This window comes from Eleutherodactylus coqui, chromosome 2 (assembly GCF_035609145.1).
Source record: "Eleutherodactylus coqui strain aEleCoq1 chromosome 2, aEleCoq1.hap1, whole genome shotgun sequence".
In the NCBI taxonomy this organism is placed as follows: Eukaryota; Metazoa; Chordata; class Amphibia; order Anura; family Eleutherodactylidae; genus Eleutherodactylus; species Eleutherodactylus coqui.
In genome coordinates this window covers 296,942,080-296,965,563 of record NC_089838.1, presented here as the reverse complement: position 1 = coordinate 296,965,563, position 23,484 = coordinate 296,942,080, and the positions used below count along the sequence as shown (strand labels likewise).

The window sequence follows — 23,484 nt, the reverse complement described above, 5'->3', positions numbered from 1 at the left end:
TGTATTCAGATCAGAACCTGATCTCTTCACATCTGGCCAATTTCCAGGGAGATCCCAAAGGGGAACAGATGGTCTTGAAGCAAGGCAGGTAATGCCGAGGCAGATTTGTCTAACCGGTGACTACAATTCCTCATACTTTTGGCAGTTACATCTTTTTGTATAAGCCTGTTTTTCCATAGTTATGAGCCAGTTAACTTTATCAATAAATCCAAAAAACAGCTCTTCAAGACTCAACCTCTGCCTTGTTCTCTGTGCAGAAGCGTGCCACCTGCCCCTACCCTGACTATGCTCCTGTTCACACCCTCAGGCAATGGGCCTATTTCCCTAGAAGCGGCAGCTGCCACAGTGCTGGAAATACTTCTTAAGTAATGACCTGGGGATAACGAAGTGAAATCCACATCCCAACTGGTGGGGTTTAAAGGGTGATCACCACGGTTCCCGAGGTATCAACTCAGGAACTGGCATTGGCTCAAAGTCAAACTAGTCTGTGGTTCAGGAGTATCCACATCCATGGTGTCTGACAACTAAGTGTGCACATGTGTAACAAAGTTTACTATTGGTACATGTACAGTATATAGTATGTCTGCCCACAGGTAGTCAATGTGCCTATTATGTGCAAACAGTAAATGTGCGTGTATATATACGCTTGTATGTACTTACCATACACATATGTGGGTTGCTGTCATATGTCAGCTAGGGCTGGTTTTTACTCCCAGATTGACTTTTCATTCCAAAAGATTACATTTTTATCAACATAAACTACACTTAGCAACTTTTTCTTATTTCTGGATTTATTTAGTAAAATTAGCTTACAAAGTCTTGACTGCAACAACTAGAGAGTTCAGTGTCCAAGCATTGGAGCTCAACCTCTGGATGCCTTTACATTAGACCGGTAGTACCCATCATCACTAGTTCATTGGCGGGGGTCCACGCTTGGGATTTGGGGTGATTAGTGGTTCTCTTGGCAGCTGTCAGTGTGTACAGTGTAGGAGGTAGACAACTCCATAAACATTGCAGGAGCCCATGTTGGTAATACAGGCACAACTTCCACTTAATTCAATGTAATACCAACTCGGGCCACTACTCTGTATACACTGACAGCCTTCAGGGGAGACAACCATGGTCCTGAGTGGTAGACCCCCATGGATCAACCATTGATGACCTATCCTTAGGAAAAGTCACCACCCATGTTAAAGTGGACAGACCCTTTAAATAAAGTCATTTATAGAATAAAACTTTGGAATGACAGTTGCACTCTATAACCATAAAACTCATCGGTTCTCGAGCAAGCAGGAAAAGATGCCTTTTTGCCCATGTTTAGTTTTTCTAATACACTGCAGAACCTTGAAATACATTTCTGACTGTCCGCCAACTATTACATCACTTTTTTTCCTGTAATGCTTTTCAGAAACGTTCCAAGAAAGACGGCAAACAAGTCATGTTGGGATCTACAAGCTGTCTCTCTGAACCAGACTTCAGACACCAAACCATGTCATCATGATCTACCAAGGGAGAGTCATCCAAATAGACCCTAGGTGGCCCGTACATGTTGGTGTGCAGCGACTAATAGTTCTGGCACTTTTCTTGCTCATAATTAACTAGAGGATACCAAAATCTCCCTATATATAGTTCTCACAACCAGAGTTTGGGAGTATATATACTGTGCCTGGCATAAAGCTAAAAAAGGAGTCCATGAATCAGATCTTCTCAGACAATCTGCATCACCCAAAGTATTCTTATTAAGGATTGCCCCACAGTATACAGCAGTTATATATTGTAGTTCAACCTCTAATTCGTGCCCTTGCTTAAAGTGAACATTAGAGATGAGCGAGCATACTCGTTAAGGCTAACTACTCAAGCAAGTAGTGCCTTAGTCGAGTATCTGCCCGCTCGTCTCTAAAGATTCGGCTGCCGGCGCGGGTGACAGGTGAGTTGTGGCGGTGAGCAGGGAGGAGCGGGGGGGGGGGGGGGGGGGGGGGGGGGGAGAGGGAGAGAGGGATCTCCCCTCTGTTCCTCCTCGCTCTCCCCCGCCGGCAGCCGAATCTCTAATGGTGGGACAGCAGCAGGAGTCACAGTGATAGACAAATGCTAGAGATATCACCAGCAGCACATTAGAAACCCCTCAGGGGTAGGACTCCTTTAAGATGCAACAGCCATCAGGAGACTGACCAGGTCCAAAAAATTAAGCCAAAAAAGAATAAAGTGGCAGCATCAATTGGTGCAAAAAGAATTTCTCCAAATTTTATTCTCAAATAACAAGAAGTTACAGCGATGTTTCGACCTGCAATTAGGTCTTTAGTGATAAATAGACCTTCTGAGTTACTTCAAGAACAACAGATAGGCATCTATTACTTGTGTAGGAGAACTTGATAATGTGGTTCGGCGTCTATTATAACAAAAAAGACCAAGAAAATGGAAAGAACGTAAAAATACCACAATGAAGTTTCCCACTAAAAGTCGAAACCAAACCCCTGATGTAAACCAATGTCCCACCATTCCCCCTTCAATGTTGCAGGACTCTTATGGTACCTATACACATTAGACTAAAAGTTAATGAAAATGGAAGTTTTTAACCAAAATGATCATTCATTGGGTGAAATTTAAAGCTAAACATTTGTTTCAGCCGACCAATGACAAACAGTTATGGTCTGGAAAGAAGTTGGCCTTGTTTGAAATTTTTGCACAATAATATATCACCTTAGACACGCTGTCAGCCCGGCAGCATCTTCTCCCTGGGTCCCGGCACTGATCTTTTTCTTCTCTTCTGGCTGGTGAGTGAAAAATCCCTGCCTTCAGGGAGCGCTGGCTGTAATTGGATGACACTTAGCCAATCACAGCCAGCACTCGATGAATGTCTGTGATTGGTTCATCAAGCACTGGCCGTGATTGGCTAAGCGTCAGCCAATCACAGCCAGCGCTTCCAGGAGGCGGGGATTTTTCAATTCCCGGCCAAAAGAGAAGAAGACGAGAAGTGATATGGCTGAGCTGACAGCGCTTCTTAGGCGATATATGTGTATGTTTTTTTTTTTTTTCTGCACTTAGGGCTTAGGCTATGGCTTTGGCAGTAGAATTTTCCTACTGTCAAAGTTGCATCACACCACATGAAAACCGCGTTTTCGTGCAACGGAGAGGAGACTCAATAGGGAAACATGGGCTACAAAACCTCAAGAGTCGCGGGCATATCGGTGGACCCACAAGGTTTTTGTGTCGGGTTGTCGCATGCTACAGAATATTGCATGTGTGAAGTGACCCATAGGAAAGCATGGGCTTCTCATACATGCGATTTGTAGCAATGCTACAAAATCATGCGATTGTCGCCCGTGTGTACGAGGTCCTAGAAACAGGTCAGATGGAGGCCTGGCAACTCTATACCCACATTTTCTCCAGATGCAGACAACCAGACAAGCGTGTTGCTGCCGAATCCCAGAGGAGAAGAAATCTTTTGGATGTGGTTATGGAAAATTCTACTTAAAATTTAATTTTCCACTAACCAAAGAACTTTTAGTTCTGGCTCATAACCTGGTTGATGGGTGAGCAGTAGATATTCAACCAGTTGGTCTTCTCTAAATTTATATGACAAGATGTTGCAAATATGAATAGCTTGTGAGCATCTGTAATAATTTGCTAAGAAAACATGGAGGGTTCAGAATGACTGGCCTTAAAGTAGTAGTAATTTCATCACCAATCAGGTTGATCACTTTTGTGGTTGTGGGGCGGGAGGGTGTTTATCTCTGCATAGGTCCCTGTCTGGTGGACTATGTAGGAAAACCTCATAGACACTTTAGTAGGAGAATTGGTGACCATCTAGGGCAGTGTTTCTCAACTCCCATCTTCAGGGCCCCCAACAGGTCAGGTTTTCAGGATTTCCTCAGTGTTGCACAGGTGATGTAATTATTGGCGGTGCCTCAGACATTGCCACAGGGGTTCTTACTATAGGAGATCCTGAAAACATGACCTGTTGGGGGGTCCTGAGGACTGGAGTTGAGAAACACTGATCTAGGGGATATCCGTCATGGTAGAGATACTCCTATTGCAAGACGTGTTTTGGCTAAACATGGAGGTGTACTATTCTAGAAGTGAATAGGCAATCTCCACGAGGAGGAGACTGGGACAGGCATATGCTCTGCAGAGAGGCTGGATGGATCTTTAGGATGAAATCAACAGTTCCATCTGGTTTAAATGAAGCTCTTTCCCTCCCTAGCTTCCTGTAATCTATATTTAATTATGGGTTTGTTTATTAGAGTGAAGCATGCTGGGTATTGGGCAGATATATGGCCTTACAGCGTTCTATCTGGTCATATAGCACACTTACATTCCAACCTGCTTTTAATGTCTGTAAGGGCGGCTTCAAATGAGTATTTCGCTGTGTACCCCCCATATCAGGGAGTCGCGTGGAACGCTGCAAGTACAAAATGACATTGTGTACTTATCTTGGTATGTATGCGCGCCAAGACAGAAAATACTGCAAACTTTATTGCAAGTTTATTTTGTGCAATATGTGACATTAACATGGGAGCCTATGGCAGAGAGGATCAGCATATTATGCGTGCTATACCATGTAATACGCTATAACAATACGTTCGTCGGGAGGAGCCCTTATTTGCAGACTTCTAATTAACCTGACAATGATTAGGTCATTGCTCACATCATTCTCAGTTTTGCCATACCAAATACCATAAATGGGCCTGCATAGTATGATTCCAGCACGCCCGTGCTACTGATACATAAAGCCTTTTCGCACATATGTGCACGCCGGTTTGTGCGCTGATGTTAGTGTTATGACATCATGGTGTCCACATCAGTGAGGGATAGTGGATGCTTTTGATCTCCATGCTCCTCCGTATTCTCAACATCCCGATTCCCCTATCTACTACCGATATGGGAAAAACTTGTTGGGTTGGATGAAGTATTAGGGTTTTGTGGGGTTACTGCAGTATGGGGTCACTCTTGTCAGGGTGATCACCCCACAGTTAGGTAGGGTGATCGCAGGACGTTCTATAAGGACCGTATGCTATCAGTTCATCGCCTCCTGTCAGGGCTGGTTGTCCTTGGAAAAATCATCTATTAATGCGGTACCACCAACATCAGAGTTTGAGTACTGCAGTAACATATATATATATATATATATACACACACACACACACACACACACACACACACACACACATATACATACATATATATACACATACATGCACACACACACACATTTATATATTTATGTACAAGAATATAACTACTATAATACTGCCCCCTATGTACAAGAATATAACTACTATAATACTGCCCCCTATGTACAAGAATATAACTACTATAATACTGCCCTCATGTACAAGAATATAACTACTATAATACTGCCCCCTATGTACAAGAATATAACTACTATAATACTGCCCCTTATGTACAAGAATATAACTACTATAATACTGCCTCCTATGTACAAGAATAGAACTACTATAATACTGCCCCCTATGTACAAGAATATAACTACTATAATACTGCCCCCTATGTACAAGAATATAACTACTATAATACTGCCCTATATGTACAAGAATATAACTACTATAATACTGCCTCCTATGTACAAGAATATAACTACTATAATACTGCTCCCTATGTACAAGAATATAACTACTATAATACTGCCCCCTATGTACAAGAATATAACTACTATAATACTGCCCCCTATGTACAAGAATATAACTACTATAATACTGCCCCCTATGTACAAGAATATCACTACTATAATACTGCCCCCTATGTACAAGAATATAACTACTATAATACTGCCCCCTATGTACAAGAATATAACTACTATAATACTGCCCCTATGTACAAGAATATAACTACTATAATACTGCCCCCTATGTACAAGAATACAACTACTATAATACTGCCTCCTATGTACAAGAATATAACTACTATAATACTGCCCCAATGTACAAGAATATAACTACTATAATACTGCTCCCTATGTACAAGAATATAACTACTATAATACTGCCCCAATGTACAAGAATATAACTACTATAATACTGCCCCAATGTACAAGAATATAACTACTATAATACTGCCCCCTATGTACAAGAATATAACTACTATAATACTCCCTCCTATGTACAAGAATATAACTACTATAATACTGCCCCCTATGTACAAGAATATAACTACTATAATACTCCCTCCTATGTACAAGAATATAACTACTATAATACTGCCCCCTATGTACAAGAATATAACTACTATAATACTGCCCCAATGTACAAGAATATAACTACTATAATACTCCCTCCTATGTACAAGAATATAACTACTATAACACTGCCCCCTATGTACAAGAATAGAACTACTATAATACTGCTCCCTATGTACAAGAATATAACTACTATAATACTGTCCCCAATGTACAAGAATATAACTACTATAATACTGCCCCCTATGTACAAGAATATAACTACTATAATACTGCCCCCTATGTACAATAATATAACTACTATAATACTGCCTCCTTAGAACATTAAGGTCTATTTAGTGAGTGCAAACATGTACAAGTCCAGCAAGTGCTTTTTAACAAGTTGTACTAAAGCTTGGTTTTAAAGTGCACTCTGCAGCCTTCAGAAGTTTGCTTTGGAATGGAGCTCCGAGTCTCAGGGGTTGGCCGTGCCGGCTCTTCCTGCCCACATCAAGCGGAGTGACATCTCTGTCTCGCCCCTGTGACTTGGAGCTCCATTCCGAGCTAAACTTCAAAGCGTGCATATTTTACAATGCTGCAATGTTTCAGGATAAAATACACATGGCACACTGTAAATACCCATCTCTGGTTCATGCTACCCGTGGTTCGGGCAGCATGAGCCTGGCAACAGGTTCCCTTTCATTTGTCACCCTGGAGTGCCAGCGTTAAATCCCTCTCCTGCCTGCTACAGCCGATGTGGTGTACCAACTCTGTGCACCTGTCCTATGGAGGAGACGCTGGGATTGTGGTGAGCTATTCTACCATTCGCTTGTTCGGACTGAGTCACATTGGGTCGGGGTGTGAAGACTCCCTCTCATGCAGGATCGGCGACTGCTTTCGGAGTATTAATGAACAGGATACATTTCCTACGGCATCTGGAATGGCGTATCTCATCTAACAACTGCAGGCTATTTCATACATAATCGTCACGTGAAATTCAGACATTGAGAACATTAGGGGTTAATTACATACTCAGACAGTTCCTTCTGCATATACCGCATTTGATACTATTGATAATACAGTCAGACTGGATAGTGCTGCTTGGGATTCCCCATGGGAAGCTGCTAATGTGAAGGAGGATGTGAAAAGGCTGATGCAAGACCTGGAGCGACAGATGTCCCTGCAGTTACCACTTTAAGGATGCAGAATAGTTTGGTACTTCAAGACACGCAGTTTTGTGATTTTCCTCTCTTCTTTTTAATTTTGCTATGGACATAGCCATATGAGGACTTGTTTTTTTCTTGTTGGGAAGTGGGGGTTTATGGATGGGGGGGGGGGGCGACGACACAGGATGAAAGTATACATTAAAAAAATTGTTTAAAAAAGGTAGAATTTAACAGCATTCACTATGCGGTATAAATGACATAACTACAGAAAGATACCAAAATTGTTTGGGAGATTGAGCGCAATTAAGATGGACATACTCCCGAGACTGTTATATATTTTCCAGACCGCTCCGTGTAACCCCCCGAGCACCTTCTTCGATAAACTGCGAGGCCAATTGCTTAAGTTCATCTGGAAAAGTGGTTCTAAAAGACTTAGTCATAAAAGTCTAACCAAACCAAAAGATAAGGGCGGACTGGGGTTTCCCGATTTTCGCTGGTATCACAAAGCGACAATTGGAACTTTCATATTGGATCTGTTCCATCACAGGGAGGATAAACTCTGGGTGCACATAGAAAACAATAACAACATTTCTGAAACCAGAGGGGTGTTCTGGATTCCGGGTAAGGTACACTGGGAGAAGGTAGAGATATCATTTATGATGAACACATTGATAAGGGCTTGGAAAGGGGGATGCAGGATCTCGGTCCCGGGGCCCCTTACCCCTCTGGCTGGAAACCCAAATCTACGGGCAACTCTAATGACACGAAACCTGGAGTTCCTACCCCCAGGAGTAGAGGCTAGGGTGGGGGAAATAATAGAATCAGGGGACACACGGGATCTGGGGTCCCTGAGGGGACCTGGAGGGTCGGCCCCGGGCTCATGGATGCAATACCTACAGATACGTAGTTATATGGGTGGGATTAAACCCTCCCAGGGTTGGAACATGACGCATACTCCCTTTGAGAAACTTTGCTGTGCCTCGGAAACTCCTAAACACACGGTATCAATACTCTACAATCTACTAGTAGAGGAACATCTTGGAAATCACCAACCCAGATGGATAGGCGCGTGGGAGGAGGCATTGGGCAGGTCTTTCCCGGTGGAGGCATGGGGTAAGGCATTTCAGCTTACCCACAAAATGTCAATATCCAGCAGGCTTCAGGAGCTAAATTTCAAGATCATCTCAAGATGGTACCTGACCCCGAACATCTGCTGGCGTTGCAGAGCTGACACCGGTTCAATGCTCCATATTTGGTGGGACTGTCCCATGGTCACACCCATATGGCAGGATGTGAAACACCTATACGAGAGAGTGTGTAGAGAGTCATTTTCCCTGACACCCGAGTTGGCACTTTTGTCCATCGCTCACGAGAAAGTTCATTTGCTCAAAACAGGTTTGCTAAAATTCTTTATCATAGCCACAAGGCAGGTGATTCCTAGATTTTGGAAACAGAGTGTAGAGATTCCCAGAAGTGCATGGGTGGGAGCGATGGATGAGATTGAGAGATTGGAGAGACTCAGAGTGGCGGAAGATCCAACAGGATATGATAAGTTCTATCGTACTTGGGCAACCTGGATAGATATACGAAATACACCTAGGTTTTCGAGATGGCTAGCCACAGGCAATTGTGAGTGAACGTGTGGTATACATACAGTACATGTATATAACAGCTGATACAATTAAGAATGGATCCTGGATGGCCTCCACCCCCCCCCCCCCCCCCCCCCCCCTCCTTACCCTTCTCCCCTTTTCCTTTGTTGTCTTCCACCCGTCGGTGTGTACCCAACCCCCCTTTGTTATCGTTAATTATGAGTATCAATACACATAGGAAGTTTATTCAGTTCAAGAAGGTTTATTGGTGATTTTGTACAAGATATCTGAAAACGTTAAAGGTTGCTTTTTTATATGATTGAGGTGTACAATATCAGAAAGCCTTCCTTTATGTGTTACAATCTTACGTGTTATGTTTATGAAAAAGCAATAAAATGTCTTGGAAGAAAGATACCAAAATTATATATTTTTTTTAGGTTTTCCCACCTTTGCACGAGAAAAGCCTTTTTTTGGAGAATAATTTTTTTTCAAAGACCTAGTGCTTTTTTGCTTTTTCATTAAAGGAGCCGTGTGAGGGCTTGTTTTTTGTGTGATGAGTAGAGATGAGCGAGTATACTCGCTAAGGCACATCACTCGAGCGAGAAGTGCCTTAGCCGAGTACCTGCCCGCTCGTCTCTAAAGATTCGGGGGCTGGGAGAGCTCTCTCTCCCCCCCCCCCCCGCTGCTCCCCGCCGCAACTCACCTGTCACCCGAAGCCGGTCCCCGAATTTTTAGAGACGAGCGGGGAGATATTCGACTAAGGCACTACTCGCTCGAGTAATGTGCCTTAGCGAGTATACTCGCTCATCTCTAGTGATGAGCTGTAGTTTTTATTGGTACTATTTTGGGGGTATCTATGACATTCATTGCATTTTTAAGAGGCAAAATGACAAAAAAAAGGTTTTGTTTGTGTGATAAAAAGTGCGTTCAATTTATTGTATGGGTCATTACAGATGCGGCAATAGCAAAGATGTAATTTTCTATTTTTTTTTTCTCTAAGTGCACAAATTTTTACCCTTTTTATGTCCCTGTAGGGCTCCTAAATCAGCGATCTCACGATTGGTCAGACAATACACTGCAATACTTCTGTACTACAGTGTATCATCAGTATTCCTTATTGTTACAAGCTACAGCAAACCCAGATTCCATCGGCCCTTAGCGATGGGATGGTGCAGGGCCGATGACATCACAGAAGGAGCGGCCTCCCTCTGCTAACCCTGTACATACAGCGATCAACACGGATTGTGGCATGAAGGATTAAATGGTGAAAATTAGCAATCTCTCTGATCCTCTCTGCTGTAGTGTCGGTTACAGTAAGCTCCTGAGCCATCTGCAAGCTTGAGAATGACATCACTTAAAGGGGTTGTCTCAGAATTTGAAACAAAAGGTGTAAAAACCTAGTGCATTCAGTAGTATAAATAGATCTTGTTGTGTCTAGCAGACCATCACTGGGCAATTGCTAAAGACAGAACCCGTCCTGAGAGGATGGGTAGCGTCAGAAGCTGTCCTTGCTCCTCTACCCCTCAGTAATGTTTCTCGGAGGAGCACATGTGAAGGAGCAGAGAGCACTGAGGAAATCGGCTGCTGTGGAGGAGGTGCTTACTAACAGCGTGACAGCAGCAGCGTTGACATTCCCAGGCTGTAAGGTAAAGCTCAGTTGGTTTGCCCCACTGACCCCGCTGAGATCTTCTCTCAGCAGTGATAACCATACTTACTACTGCTTCTCTTTTACAGGGGCTACTAGTGCAGGCAATCATTACTGACAGCCAGAGAAGCAAGAAGAGCTTACATAGGTGCTCAGCTCTCCGTCCTGATGCTACCCATCCTACCAGGGCGAGTTCTGTGTTTAGCAGGCATTTCCATTCCCCAATGATGGTCAGTGAGCAGTGAGAAATAACCAAAGATATTCAGGGATCTATTTATCCTACTGAAGGGGGGAGAACATGTTGGTATTCTAAAAAGGGGCAAAAGGAGGGGGAGGAGGGGCACATCATCCATAAAGTCATGTCAATCTTTAAAATTGTTTTTCCAAGACCTAGTGCTAATTGCTTTTTCATGAAAGTAGCGGTGTGGGGGGCTGTTTTTGTGTGTGCTGGGCTATAGTTTTTATCGGTATCATTTTGGGGTACATATGACTTTTATTGCTTTTTTTTAGAGGCAAAATGACAAAAATAAAAGAAAAACATTTTGACTCTTTTAAAGAAAAAATTCTTTGTGTGATAAAAAGTGTGTTCAATCTATTGTACGGGTTATTTTATTTTGTGCACAAAAAAAGTTATGTTATTTTTACCCTTTTTGTGTCCCTGTAGGGGACCTGAACCAGTGAACTCAAGATTGTTGAGATAATACACTGCAATACCTCTGATATTATTTTTAACTGATTGCAGGACTGACACTTCAGACGGCAGCAGGTCTACTCTCAGCGTGAGCTACCACCCTATTTCCAATAACAGCAACAAAAAACCTAAAAATTTAGATTTTTTTTAATCAAGAATGGGCTTCCTTCTGTAGGCACGCATGAAGAGCAGGCAAGAAGCTTCAAAGGCAGAAGACCCAAGCCGGCAAGAGTAGAATTAGAAATAAGCTGCTCTTTTCTGATAAGAGCAAGAGATCAAGAGCAAACTGTTCAGTTTATTACTGCATACAGCTGCAATTATATTGAAGTAGTGGATCTTATCAAGAAGTACCTCCCTGTTCGATACCAGGAGAAATCATTGGCTGAAATCTTGGGAAATGGTTGCAGATTCACAATCAGGAAACCGTAAACTAGAGGAAATCTCATGGCAGCCAACCTGTATTGGATTAAACAAAATAATGCCCCCTGGCTAGCCCCCACAGGATCCTTTAAAGGGGTTGTACTAAGATTACAAGTTATCCCCTATTCACAGTATAGGGGTGAAATTGCCAATTGGTGGGGGATCCAACCACTGAGAAACCTGACGATTTCAAGAACAGGAGTCACATGTTCCCCGTCCTCCTCATTGTGTGATAATTGCACCTCCCACAGTGAGGGGGAGACTGGAGTGCTGGTCATGTTAGCGCTCCATTCACTTTCAATGGGACTGCAGAGACACCCGAGAGCTTGCACTTGACCATAGCCATCAGCCGTTGAAATTAATGGATCGCCAACCTCACATGCTCGGCCAGCACTGCATTCATCCTGCAGTCACTGCAGTGGGAGAAGAATGCCTCGTAGTGATAGGTAGAGGAAGACCATGGGACCCTGGTTTTTGGCACCGAGACCCCCACGAATCAGCAAGATATCCTCTATCCTGTGGATAGGATACAACTTGCAGTCTTGGTACAACTGCTTTGTGGAGGTCTGAGATGCAGAACGTGCCTTTAGGTAGTCAATACTAAAGTTTTTACTTCTTATTCCACTGGACAAACCTTAATTATAGTTTTTTTCAGAAGTTTAGATGCAAGCCATGTTGTACGATGTATGTCTTCAGTTGTAGAGCATGTCGGGTACAATACATTGGTTCTACAACCACACTGCTTAGGATCACATCCCTGGCACAGCTTACCCCCTCTACATGCAGCAGGTCTAGTGGTTCTAGGCACGTCCTTCATGAACACAATGCTAGACTGGATACCATGGAGGTGAGAATAGTGGAGAGGGGTAAAGACCAGCCTGCCACTGGATTTGGGAGCCTGTGATCCAGGTCAAGGAAGCATTTTGGAAAAGCAGCCTAGATTGCAGGTCTACTGAAGGTTTACATCAAAAACCAGATTTTTTTTGTATTGGATCATGTCCATGCTGACTTATTAGGCCAATAACCGCGTCACTATATTGAATCTGTACATTATATCATTATTGAACTTAAGCATGCAGCGTTATAATGGGTTGTTTGGTATAAAGGAAGTGCTTCCCCCTGGAGCAGGCCATGACTAGGGTTCATTTCCTTGAGTCGATACAAGTATGCCTCCAGCAAGAGCATCTGCTTTAACATGTTATAATGTTGGCTATATATTATTACCCTCAAGGGAGTTCAATCTCACTCTTCTGCCTGCTACAGAATACAGCTGACAGAGGGGGCAGTATTATAGTAGTTATATTCTTGTACATAGGGGGCAGTATTATAGTAGTTCTATTCTTGGACATAGGGGGCAGTATTATAGTAGTTATATTCTTGTACATAGGGGGCAGTGTTATAGTAGTTATATTCTTGTACATAGGGGGCAGTGTTATAGTAGTTATATTCTTGTACATAGGGGGCAGTGTTATAGTAGTTATATTCTTGTACATAGGGGGCTGTATTATAGTAGTTATATTCTTGTACATAGGGGGCTGTATTATAGTAGTTATATTCTTGTACATAGGAGCAGTATTATAGTAGTTATATTCTTGTACATAGGGAGCAGTATTATAGTAGTTCTATTCGTGTACATAGGGAGCAGTATTATAGTAGTTATATTCTTGTACATAGGAGCAGTATTATAGTAGTTATATTCTTGTACATAGGGGCAGTATTATACTAGTTATATTCTTGTACATAGGGGGCAGTATTATAGTAGTTATATTCTTGTACATAGGGACAGTATTATAGTAGTTATATTCTTGTACATAGGGAGCAGTATTATAGTAGTTATATTCCTGTACATCGTGGGGCAGTATTATAGTAGTGATATTCTTGTACATAGGGGTGCAGTATTATAGTAGTTATATTCTTGTACATAGGAGGCAGTATTACAGTAGTTATATTCTTGTACATAGGAGCAGTATTATAGTAGTTATATTCTTGTACATAGGGGGCAGTATTATAGTAGTTATATTCTTGTACATAGGGACAGTATTATAGTAGTTATATTCTTGTACATAGGGAGCAGTATTATAGTAGTTATATTCCTGTACATCGTGGGGCAGTATTATAGTAGTGATATTCTTGTACATAGGGGTGCAGTATTATAGTAGTTATATTCTTGTACATAGGAGGCAGTATTACAGTAGTTATATTCTTGTACATAGGAGCAGTATTATAGTAGTTATATTCTTGTACATAGGGAGCAGTATTATAGTAGTTATATTCTTGTACATAGGTGGTAGTATTATAGTAGTTATATTCTTGTACATAGGGGGCAGTATTATAGTAGTTATATTCTTGTACATAGGAGCAGTATTATAGAAGTTATATTCTTGTACATAGGGGGCAGTATTATAGTAGTTATATTCTTGTACATAGGGGCAGTATTATAGTAGTTATATTCTTGTACATAGGAGCAGTATTATAGTAGTTATATTCTTGTACATAGGGGGCAGTATTATAGTAGTTATATTCTTGTACATAGGAGCAGTATTATAGTAGTTATATTCTTGTACATAGGAGCAGTATTATAGTAGTTATATTCTTGTACATAGGGGTAGTATTATAGTAGTTATATTCCTGTACATAGGAGGCAGTATTATAGTAGTTATATTCTTGTACATAGGGAGCAGTATTATAGTAGTTATATTCTTGTACATAGGTGGTAGTATTATAGTAGTTATATTCTTGTACATAGGGGGCAGTATTATAGTAGTTATATTCTTGTACATAGGGGGCAGTATTATAGTAGTTATATTCTTGTACATAGGGGGCAGTATTATAGTAGTTATATTCTTGTACATAGGGGGCAGTATTATAGTAGTTATATTCTTGTACATAGGAGGTAATATTATAGTAGTTATATTCTTGTACATAGGGGGCAGTATTATAGTAGTTATATTCTTGTACATAGGAGCAGTATTATAGTAGTTATATTCTTGTACATAGGAGCAGTATTATAGTAGTTATATTCTTGTACATAGGAGCAGTATTATAGTAGTTATATTCTTGTACATAGGGAGCAGTATTATAGTAGTTATATTCTTGTACATAGGGAGCAGTATTATAGTAGTTATATTCTTGTACATAGGTGGTAGTATTATAGTAGTTATATTATTGTACATAGGGGCAGTATTATAGTAGTTATATTCTTGTACATAGGGGGCAGTATTATAGTAGTTATATTCTTGTACATAGGGGGCAGTATTATAGTAGTTATATTCTTGTACATAGGAGCAGTATTATAGTAGTTATATTCTTGTACATAGGGGGCAGTATTATAGTAGTTATATTCTTGTACATAGGGGGCAGTATTATAGTAGTTATATTCTTGTACATAGGAGGTAATATTATAGTAGTTATATTCTTGTACATAGGGGACAGTATTATAGTAGTTATATTCTTGTACATAGGGGGCAGTATTATAGTAGTTATATTCTTGTACATAGGAGCAGTATTATAGTAGTTATATTCTTGTACATAGGAGGTAATATTATAGTAGTTATATTCTTGTACATAGAGGACAGTATTATAGTAGTTATATTCTTGTACATAGGGGGCAATATTATAGTAGTTATATTCTTTTACATAGGGGGCAATATTATAGTAGTTATATTCTTGTACATAGGGGGCAGTATTATAGTAGTTATATTCTTGTACATAGGAGGCAGTATTATAGTAGTCATATTCTTGTACATAGGGACAGTATTATAGTAGTTATATTCTTGTACATAGGGGCAGTATTATAGTAGTTATATTCTTGTACATAGGGGCAGTATTATAGTAGTTATATTCTTGTACATAGGAGCAGTATTCTAGTAGTTATATTCTTGTACATAGGAGCAGTATTCTAGTAGTTATATTCTTGTACATAGGAGCAGTATTATAGTAGTTATATTCTTGTACATAGAGGGCAGTATTATAGTAGCTATATTTTGTACATAGGGAGCAGTATTATAGTAGCTATATTCTTGTACATAGGGGGCAGTATTCTAGCAGCTATATTCTTGTACATAGGGAGCAGTATTACAGTAGTTATATTCTTGTACATAGGGGCAGTATTACAGTAGTTATATCCTTGTACATAGGGGGTAGTATTACAGTAGTTATAATGCTTGTATATAGGGGGCGGTTTTATAGTAGTTATATTCTTGTACATCGAGGACAGTATTATAGTAGTTATATTCTTGTACATAGGAGCAGTATTATAGTAGTTATATTCTTGTACATAGAGGGCAGTATTATAGTAGCTATATTTTGTACATAGGGGGCAGTATTATAGTAGCTATATTCTTGTACATAGGGGGCAGTATTATAGCAGCTATATTCTTGTACATAGGGAGCAGTATTACAGTAGTTATATTCTTGTACATAGGGGCAGTATTACAGTAGTTATATCCTTGTACATAGGGGGTAGGATTACAGTAGTTATAATGCTTGTATATAGGGGGCGGTCTTATAGTAGTTATATTCTTGTACATAGAGGACAGTATTATAGTAGTTATATTCTTGTACATAGGAGGACAGTATTATAGTAGTTATATTCTTGTACATAGGAGCAGTATTATAGTAGTTGTATTCTTGTACATAGGAGGACAGTATTATAGTAGTTATATTCTTGTACATAGGGAGCAGTATTATAGTAGTTATATTCTTGTACATAGAGGACAGTATTATAGTAGTTATATTCTTGTACATAGAGGACAGTATTATAGTAGTTATATTCTTGTACATAGGGGGCAGTATTATAGTAGTTATATTCTTGTACACAGGGGGCAGTATTATAGCAGTTATATTCTTGTACATAGGAGGCAGTATTATAGTAATTATATTCTTGTATATAGGGGCAGTATTATAGTAATTATATTCTTGTACATAGAAGCAGTATTATAGTAGTTATATTCTTGTACATAGGAGGCAGTATTATAGTAGTTATATTCTTGTACATAGGGGCATATAATACTGCTGTGGGAAACACATCTACTACAGCAAATGTTTATATAATCCTTAGAGTATTATATAATATTGGAGAGAAGAATACCTGTTGTGTTCAAGATGTAAAACATGTTTCTCGCCTTCAGCCTGGATGACATAAGCAAGACCCTAGAAAATACAATCATAATGTTATCTTTAATCTCTATGTATATAAATTATCATCATTATTTTATCTGCATGTACATCACACAAAGAAAGAGTGAGAACAAAAACTGGTTACAGTTCTGAGTTTTTCTCCCTAACTAGAAAAGAAGAACCCAGCTAATTATAAATCCTTGAGTCGCCTTCTTCCGTCTAGAGGGTTACTCATATCTATTCCTGGGAAAGCTGAGTAACCACTGTTACACTTCCCACAAATGTTTTCACCTAGATTTTTCCGAAAATGAACGGGAAATCTACCTAGAACCACAGATACTAGATGCCCATCTTCTATATTATATACAATCATTGTCAGAAAAAAAAATCAAACAAGTAAGAAGGAATCGTCAGAATCAAATGAAACTGCATGCGCGATTGTAGTGTTGGTATAAGTAAGTGATTAGAATATCATCGCAAAAAGGGTAATTTACTGGGGAAAACTGACCCCTTGAAGGGAGACTCTAGTACCCTGTTGGGCCACCTCTAGCTTGGATGCAAGATGTGATACGGGTGGGCATAGAGGCTCTAGTACCCTGTTGTACCGCCGCTAGCTTATATACAAGATGTGATATGGGCGGGCATGGAGGCTCTAGTACCCTGTTGTACCGCCTCTAGCATGGATACAAGATGTGATCCAGGTGGGCATGGAGGCTCTAGTTCCCTGTTGGGCCGCCGCTAGCTTGGATACAAGATGTGATACGGGTGGGCATGGAGGCTCTGGTAGCTTGCTGTACCGCCTCTACCTTGGATACAAGATGTGATACAAGCAGGCATGGAAGCTCTAGTATCTTGTTGGGCCACCTCTAGCTTGGATACAAGATGTGATACAGGCAGGCATGGAGGCTCTAGTACCCTCGTGGGCCACCTCTAGCTTGCATACAAGATATGATATGGGTGGGCATGGAGACATACAGGTTTCGTATGGTATCCTGCGGCATATCGCTCCACATTTGCTGTAACTGAGCCTCTAGATCATGCAAACTTCTAGGCTGATGGTCCCATACGTGTTCTATTGGTAATAAATCTGTTGGTTGGGCAGCCATGGAAGTGTGACAATGTTGTGGGGACATTCCTGTGACCCCCTTGTCTGCGGCCGAGCATTATCCTGCTGCCTCTTGGAAGCCGCCATGAGAGCAACACATGGAGCTGCAGGATGTCCTGAACATATCGTTGAGCTGTCATTGTCCCTCGTACCACTACTAGGGGGGACCGACTGTTGTCTTCGATGACTCCCCAGTTCATCACACCAGCAGTGGGGGCAGTGTGCTGCAGAGCAAAGGCAGGACTGAGGCGCTTACCCCGAGGTCTCCAGACATGAACACGGTCATCGTTGGTGCCCAAACTAAACCTGGATTTGTCGCTGAAGACAACCCAATAACTAGCCTGTAGTAGTCCAGGTTCATCGTTGTCGACACCACTGCAAATGGAGGTGACGGTAGGTGGGTCTCAAAGTCAGTACACATAATGGGCCCAAGTGGCCTTCAGCCAAGCTCCTGGGAATTCCGAAACCTGACTCTGGATGGTGGACAATAAAACTGTTTGAGCTGCTCGTGCCTGTTGGTTCATCAAATGATCCTGCCCACTTGTGGTCTGTCGGGGGTGTCTTGAGCCTGGTCACGCATCTACTGGTCCCAACACCTCCTAACAGTCTGATCAGAACGGCCCAGTGGGGGACAATTCATCGGTATGACCATCCAGCGTCTTGCATTACAATAATGCGCCCCTCTCAATCTGTTAACTGGGCAAAATCTCATCGATTGTGTCGTAGAGGCGTCTAGTGGTCAACAAGCTCTACACAAGCGGAAGAGGTCACTAAACACAAGGAGCTTCCAAGAGCCTTTTATAGGCCAAATGGAGGGAACCACTTTTAGGCCTCGGTCAGACGGGCGTTTTTTCGCGCGATTTGCGCATGCGTCCAGCGATTTTATAAAACCATTGCTTTGTAATGGTATCGGACACGAGCGCTTTTTATGTGCTCGTCCGATAAATTATAGAACAGAAATCGCAGATCGCACCTATCTGCGATTTCTGTTCTCTTCTCTATATGCGCTCAATGGGGCCGGCGGCAGCAGCGCCGACCCCATTGAGAACATATAGTAGACAAATCATTCTCCTCTGCCACAGCTGTCACAGCTGTGGCAGAGAAGAATGATGTTTGCCCATTGAATTCAATGGAGCCGGCAATACAGCGCACGAACCGGCGAGCGCACGATGAATTTTCGGGAAGGGCTTAAAAATATAAGCCCTTCCCTGCAATTCATCCAGAAATGTGTAAAAACAAAAAAATATATATATACACTCACCTGACGGAGTTCAGCCGTGGCCGGCCAGCAGTTCTCCTGAACTGCTCTGAGTAGTATTCAGCAGCCGGGGATTTAAAATCCCCGCCTGCTGAATGAGCTGCCTCTGATTGGTCACAGCCTCACCAATCAGAGGCAGCTCTCACTTACCCATTCATGAATTCATGAATGGGTGAGTGAGTGCTGCCTCTGATTGGCTCAGCGCAGGGACCAATCAGGGGCAGCTCTCAGTTGCCGGCCGGCTGCGGCTGAGCTCCGTCTGCCGGGACGAGATGAGTATATATATTTTTTTTATTTTTACACATTTTTGGATGAATTGCAGGGAAGGGCTTATATATTTAAGCCCTTCCCGAAAATTCATCGTGAGATCGCCCGCAGCGCATGGCTTTCAATGGAGCCGGCTGTATTGCTGGCTCCATTGAATTCAATGCGCTGGACAGCTCCGGCCCGTTTCTAATGAAACGCGGCTAGGAGCAGTTTTTTCGGGCGATTTTTCGGCCCCCGGTCACGCGATTTGCGGATGCGCATCCGTCATGCGATCCGCAAATCGCGGGAAAAAACGCCCGTGTGACTAAGGCCTTAGGGTCTCAGGTAACAAGACCGTTCATCTAATCATCACAACTCTAATCACTTGTATATCTGCCTGAGATGTAACTGCATGCTGAGTTTTTAGCAAAAAGACAACTTCTAGGGGCTTGATTTTTTTTTTTTTTTTACAAAGTGTATTTCTGGCGACCCCCATGAAACAAAAAGGCTACTGACACATTATCTTAAGAAGTACAAAAGATAGTTACCTCCATTAAAGAGCCAGACGCATCTCTTCTTAGCCGAGTCAGTTTCTGGGGTATTATAATTTCATAAGAAGAAAGAAAAGATGACGGGTCCAGACCTGCCAAAAAGAAAAAGAAGAAAAAAAACACATATTGTATATCAGAGCTTCATCTTGTAGCGGGGCAGGGAGTATGGCGTTGGTGCTTAACGTGCAATTACAGAGAAAACACGTTTTTCCATACCTGTACTGCCTGTGCCACTGAGGGTTTCCTATGTACATGACACTCATTTCCATGCAGCACAGCCTCCTGTTATTAGACACTATAATGATTTTTAGACTTCTCTCTTTATGCTGTGCTATCAATCCCATGATGCATCAGAAGAGGATCACAAGGGAAACTACAGCCAGTACCATTTCTGCCTGCTGCGAGGAGAGTGCGATTACCATTACAATCGATTTTCACCTAAATAAGCTAAAGATCATAATTATACAGGTCAGGAGGATGAGCTGTCTTCTCCTTCATTATATCTGTGTAAAGGGAGCCTCTAATCATCAGCAGTAACTGTGATAGAAGTTTCTGTTCCCTCTGTGAAGAGTACGTGCAAACAGCCTAGTGAAAAGTGTCACGCTGATTTCTCAGGGGCGCAGTGCCTGAACAGGGAGTGTAAAAAGCAGCTCCCACACCCCTATTCCCTTACCTCTGAGCCCCATAATGCAGTTCATGGGGCTGATAGGTAATGACAGAGGCCCTTTAACTCTTTAAAGACTAGCAATTTCTCTAATTTTCCTTGATTTTTACCCGTTTTTCAAGAGCTATAACTTTATTTTTCTATTAATACAGCCATAAAAGGGCTTGTTTTTGCAGGTCGAGTTGTATTTTTAGATAGTGCTTAATCCTTTTCAATCCAAATTTGTATCCAGGATTTCCTAGGGGGCTTACTCTTTTTCTGACGTTATACAACAGCGCTATCTGCTGGCTAAAGCCAGTACTGCATGAGGAGACATGTTGATAGGCTCCGACAGCAGAGAGGCTGGCAATATACAGTAAGAGAACCCTGACGGATGTTTTCCAACATCGGAGCTGTACAGCCTTAAATCATAATGTCTTAAGACGTCAGACAGTGGATTGGGAGGGGTTAATGTATTTAATATTGTATTAAAAGAAAAAAAAAAAAAAACGTTAAAAAAATGAAAGTGTGGCGAAGTAAAAGAAAAAAAAAACAACACAATTGTGCCATTGTATTTTGGGCTTTGTATTCACAGTGTAGCAAAAATAACGCGTTCAAGAGGTATTCTGGTTACACAAAATTGCTGTCAAGTGAAGGATAATCAAGTTTTAAAGTCTGTATGTGATTCTGTTGCCATATGCTGAGACTGATAACTTATTTTCCAGTCGATAAAGTTCAGTGAAATCTGTTTCTTTGCAGTACCGTTTTCGGGTGCATACAATTTTTGATTGTTTTTCATTCATTCCAATGCTTTTTAGGAGTGCCCAAAAACACAGTACTGGAATTATTTTTTTTCTTTCCTACAATGTTCACTGCGTAGGATAAATAAGGCTATATTTTAATAGTTCTGACATTTACACACATGATGATAGCAATCATGCTTTTTTTTTAATGAGAAAAGGATTTTTTTTTAAACTTTTTAATATTTTAAAAAATATTTAAAGATTACTTTTACTTTTTTTTTTGTTCCCATAGGGAACTCAAACTTGTGATCAGTTGATCGTTTCTACAATATACTGCAAAACGTCTGTCTAGCAGTATATTGTGCATTTCAAGGTTAGTCTATTAAACCTGGCCACAGGCACGGCTTAACAGACTGCAATACATGGCAGCCCTGGGAGCCTTCACTAGGCTACAGCTGCCATGTAACCCCCTCTAGCTGTTTAGATGCACTGGCAACTTTGACAGCGGTATCTGAACAGTTAGCATAATAGAGGTTGGCTCTGATCATGGCAGTTAGAGGCAGGCGTCGGTTATCAGAAACAGCCAGCACCGGCCAGGTATGGCGCAGGCTTGGGTCTTGAACCCGCTTCATACACCACCTGCCATGCATTTACAGCGGATGGTTGTTATGAAGTTACTTTGCCTGGGCACAATGGGCATCCAGCTTAGAGGGGACAGCGATATATTTAATATACTAAGGAGGCAACACTGTAGTAGACCTCTCTGTTGACTGAACACCGCCCTGGCTTGTGTACCGGAGATCATCTTATAATATATCACCTATATTTTTTCCCCAATTAAATGCAGCTAATGACATGTATATTATTTTGCTAATCATTTTTTTATTGTATGGTTATAGATTTTTTTTGTTTTCTTATTGTCTGTACATAACCGGGGGTGACCATCTTGACTAAGCTGGTAACAGCATTCAGAGATATACTTTACTACAGCCAGATGGACATAAGAATGTGTAGTCTGGAGATAACGCATTGACGTTTATGTGATAATATCGTGGGCACGATCTGTGACGTGTGCAGGAAGAGGAGGAGGTAAGCTGTGACCATCATCAATTGTGAATGGTGGAAAACTTTGCTATCTCTGTTTACTTTAATTGTAATCCTGCCGATGATCATAATGAGGTGCCTACTGACATATTTTGTGTATAGAACCAGAAGTATCAACCTATTATGAGGCTTTGTGATCAGTGTGAGAACTGCAGGATTTCAAGATTTATTATATATATATTTTTTTTATGAAAATGAAAAAAATGATGTCACTAAAATTTAACACATCTGTTCAATGTATTAAAATCAAAGTAACGTGATGGTTATGGGTCCTCTGCACATAGTGTGCTCCAGTAGTTGGACAACCTTGCCAGTTTCTGACTAACTGTGTATAGATTTAGAATAATGAAAACAAGGGCTTGGTCCGGTGTTAGCCACTAGAGTCAACTGTGATTGTTCCCAGCAAGAGAAAACCACGTAATCTTGTAGATATGATACTTTTTACTGGCTAACAAAAATACATGATGTTATAGAGAGCTTGCGAACCTCTCGGGTTCTTCTTCAGGCTAAAATGGAATAAATCCGAAGAGGCATGAATACTTATGACATACATACTTATGACAAGGCACAGACATAGATGTGATTGGTTTGTAGTTAAAAGGAATACTGCAACAGACAAACATTTTTAACTAGGCACTGATAAGGGAGTGAAAGTTTATGGTCCCTGAATTACTGTTAGAGGGGGTTCACCAGGCCGGCAGTCTTATCAGTGTTATAGATATCTTATACCTGCCATTCAACCATAAAACCTCGGCAATAATTCAATCCTCCATTGAACGTGTCAAAAGTTGTTATAAATTTATATTCCCAAATTCTTCTATGGCTTTGTGACTTGAAACCACCCTTCAATATCCTAACTCTCATATCCCCTATGTCATGTCCATAACTAGAAAAGTGCTCAGCCACAGGTAATTCGGTTTTCCTCTGTTTAATCGTGTGGTGATGAGATCTCATCCTCGCATTCAGTTTTTGTCCTGTTTCTCCAACATAAAGGGCCCCAACATGATATTTATTGCACAGGATCGGGTGG

General features: G+C 41.2%; 1 protein-coding gene across 1 annotated transcript in view; it reads right to left on the bottom strand.

Moving 5' to 3' along the window:
* Window positions 1–23,484, bottom strand: part of ADAM9 (ADAM metallopeptidase domain 9) — a 123,489-nt gene that overhangs the window by 66,380 nt on the left and 33,625 nt on the right. The window contains exons 2-3 of the mRNA XM_066593380.1: window positions 19,962–20,056; window positions 16,776–16,837 (exon numbers count right to left, since the gene is read on the bottom strand). Coding sequence (XP_066449477.1) covers window positions 16,776–16,837; window positions 19,962–20,056 — 157 coding nt within the window. The remainder of the gene's footprint in view (window positions 1–16,775; window positions 16,838–19,961; window positions 20,057–23,484) is intronic.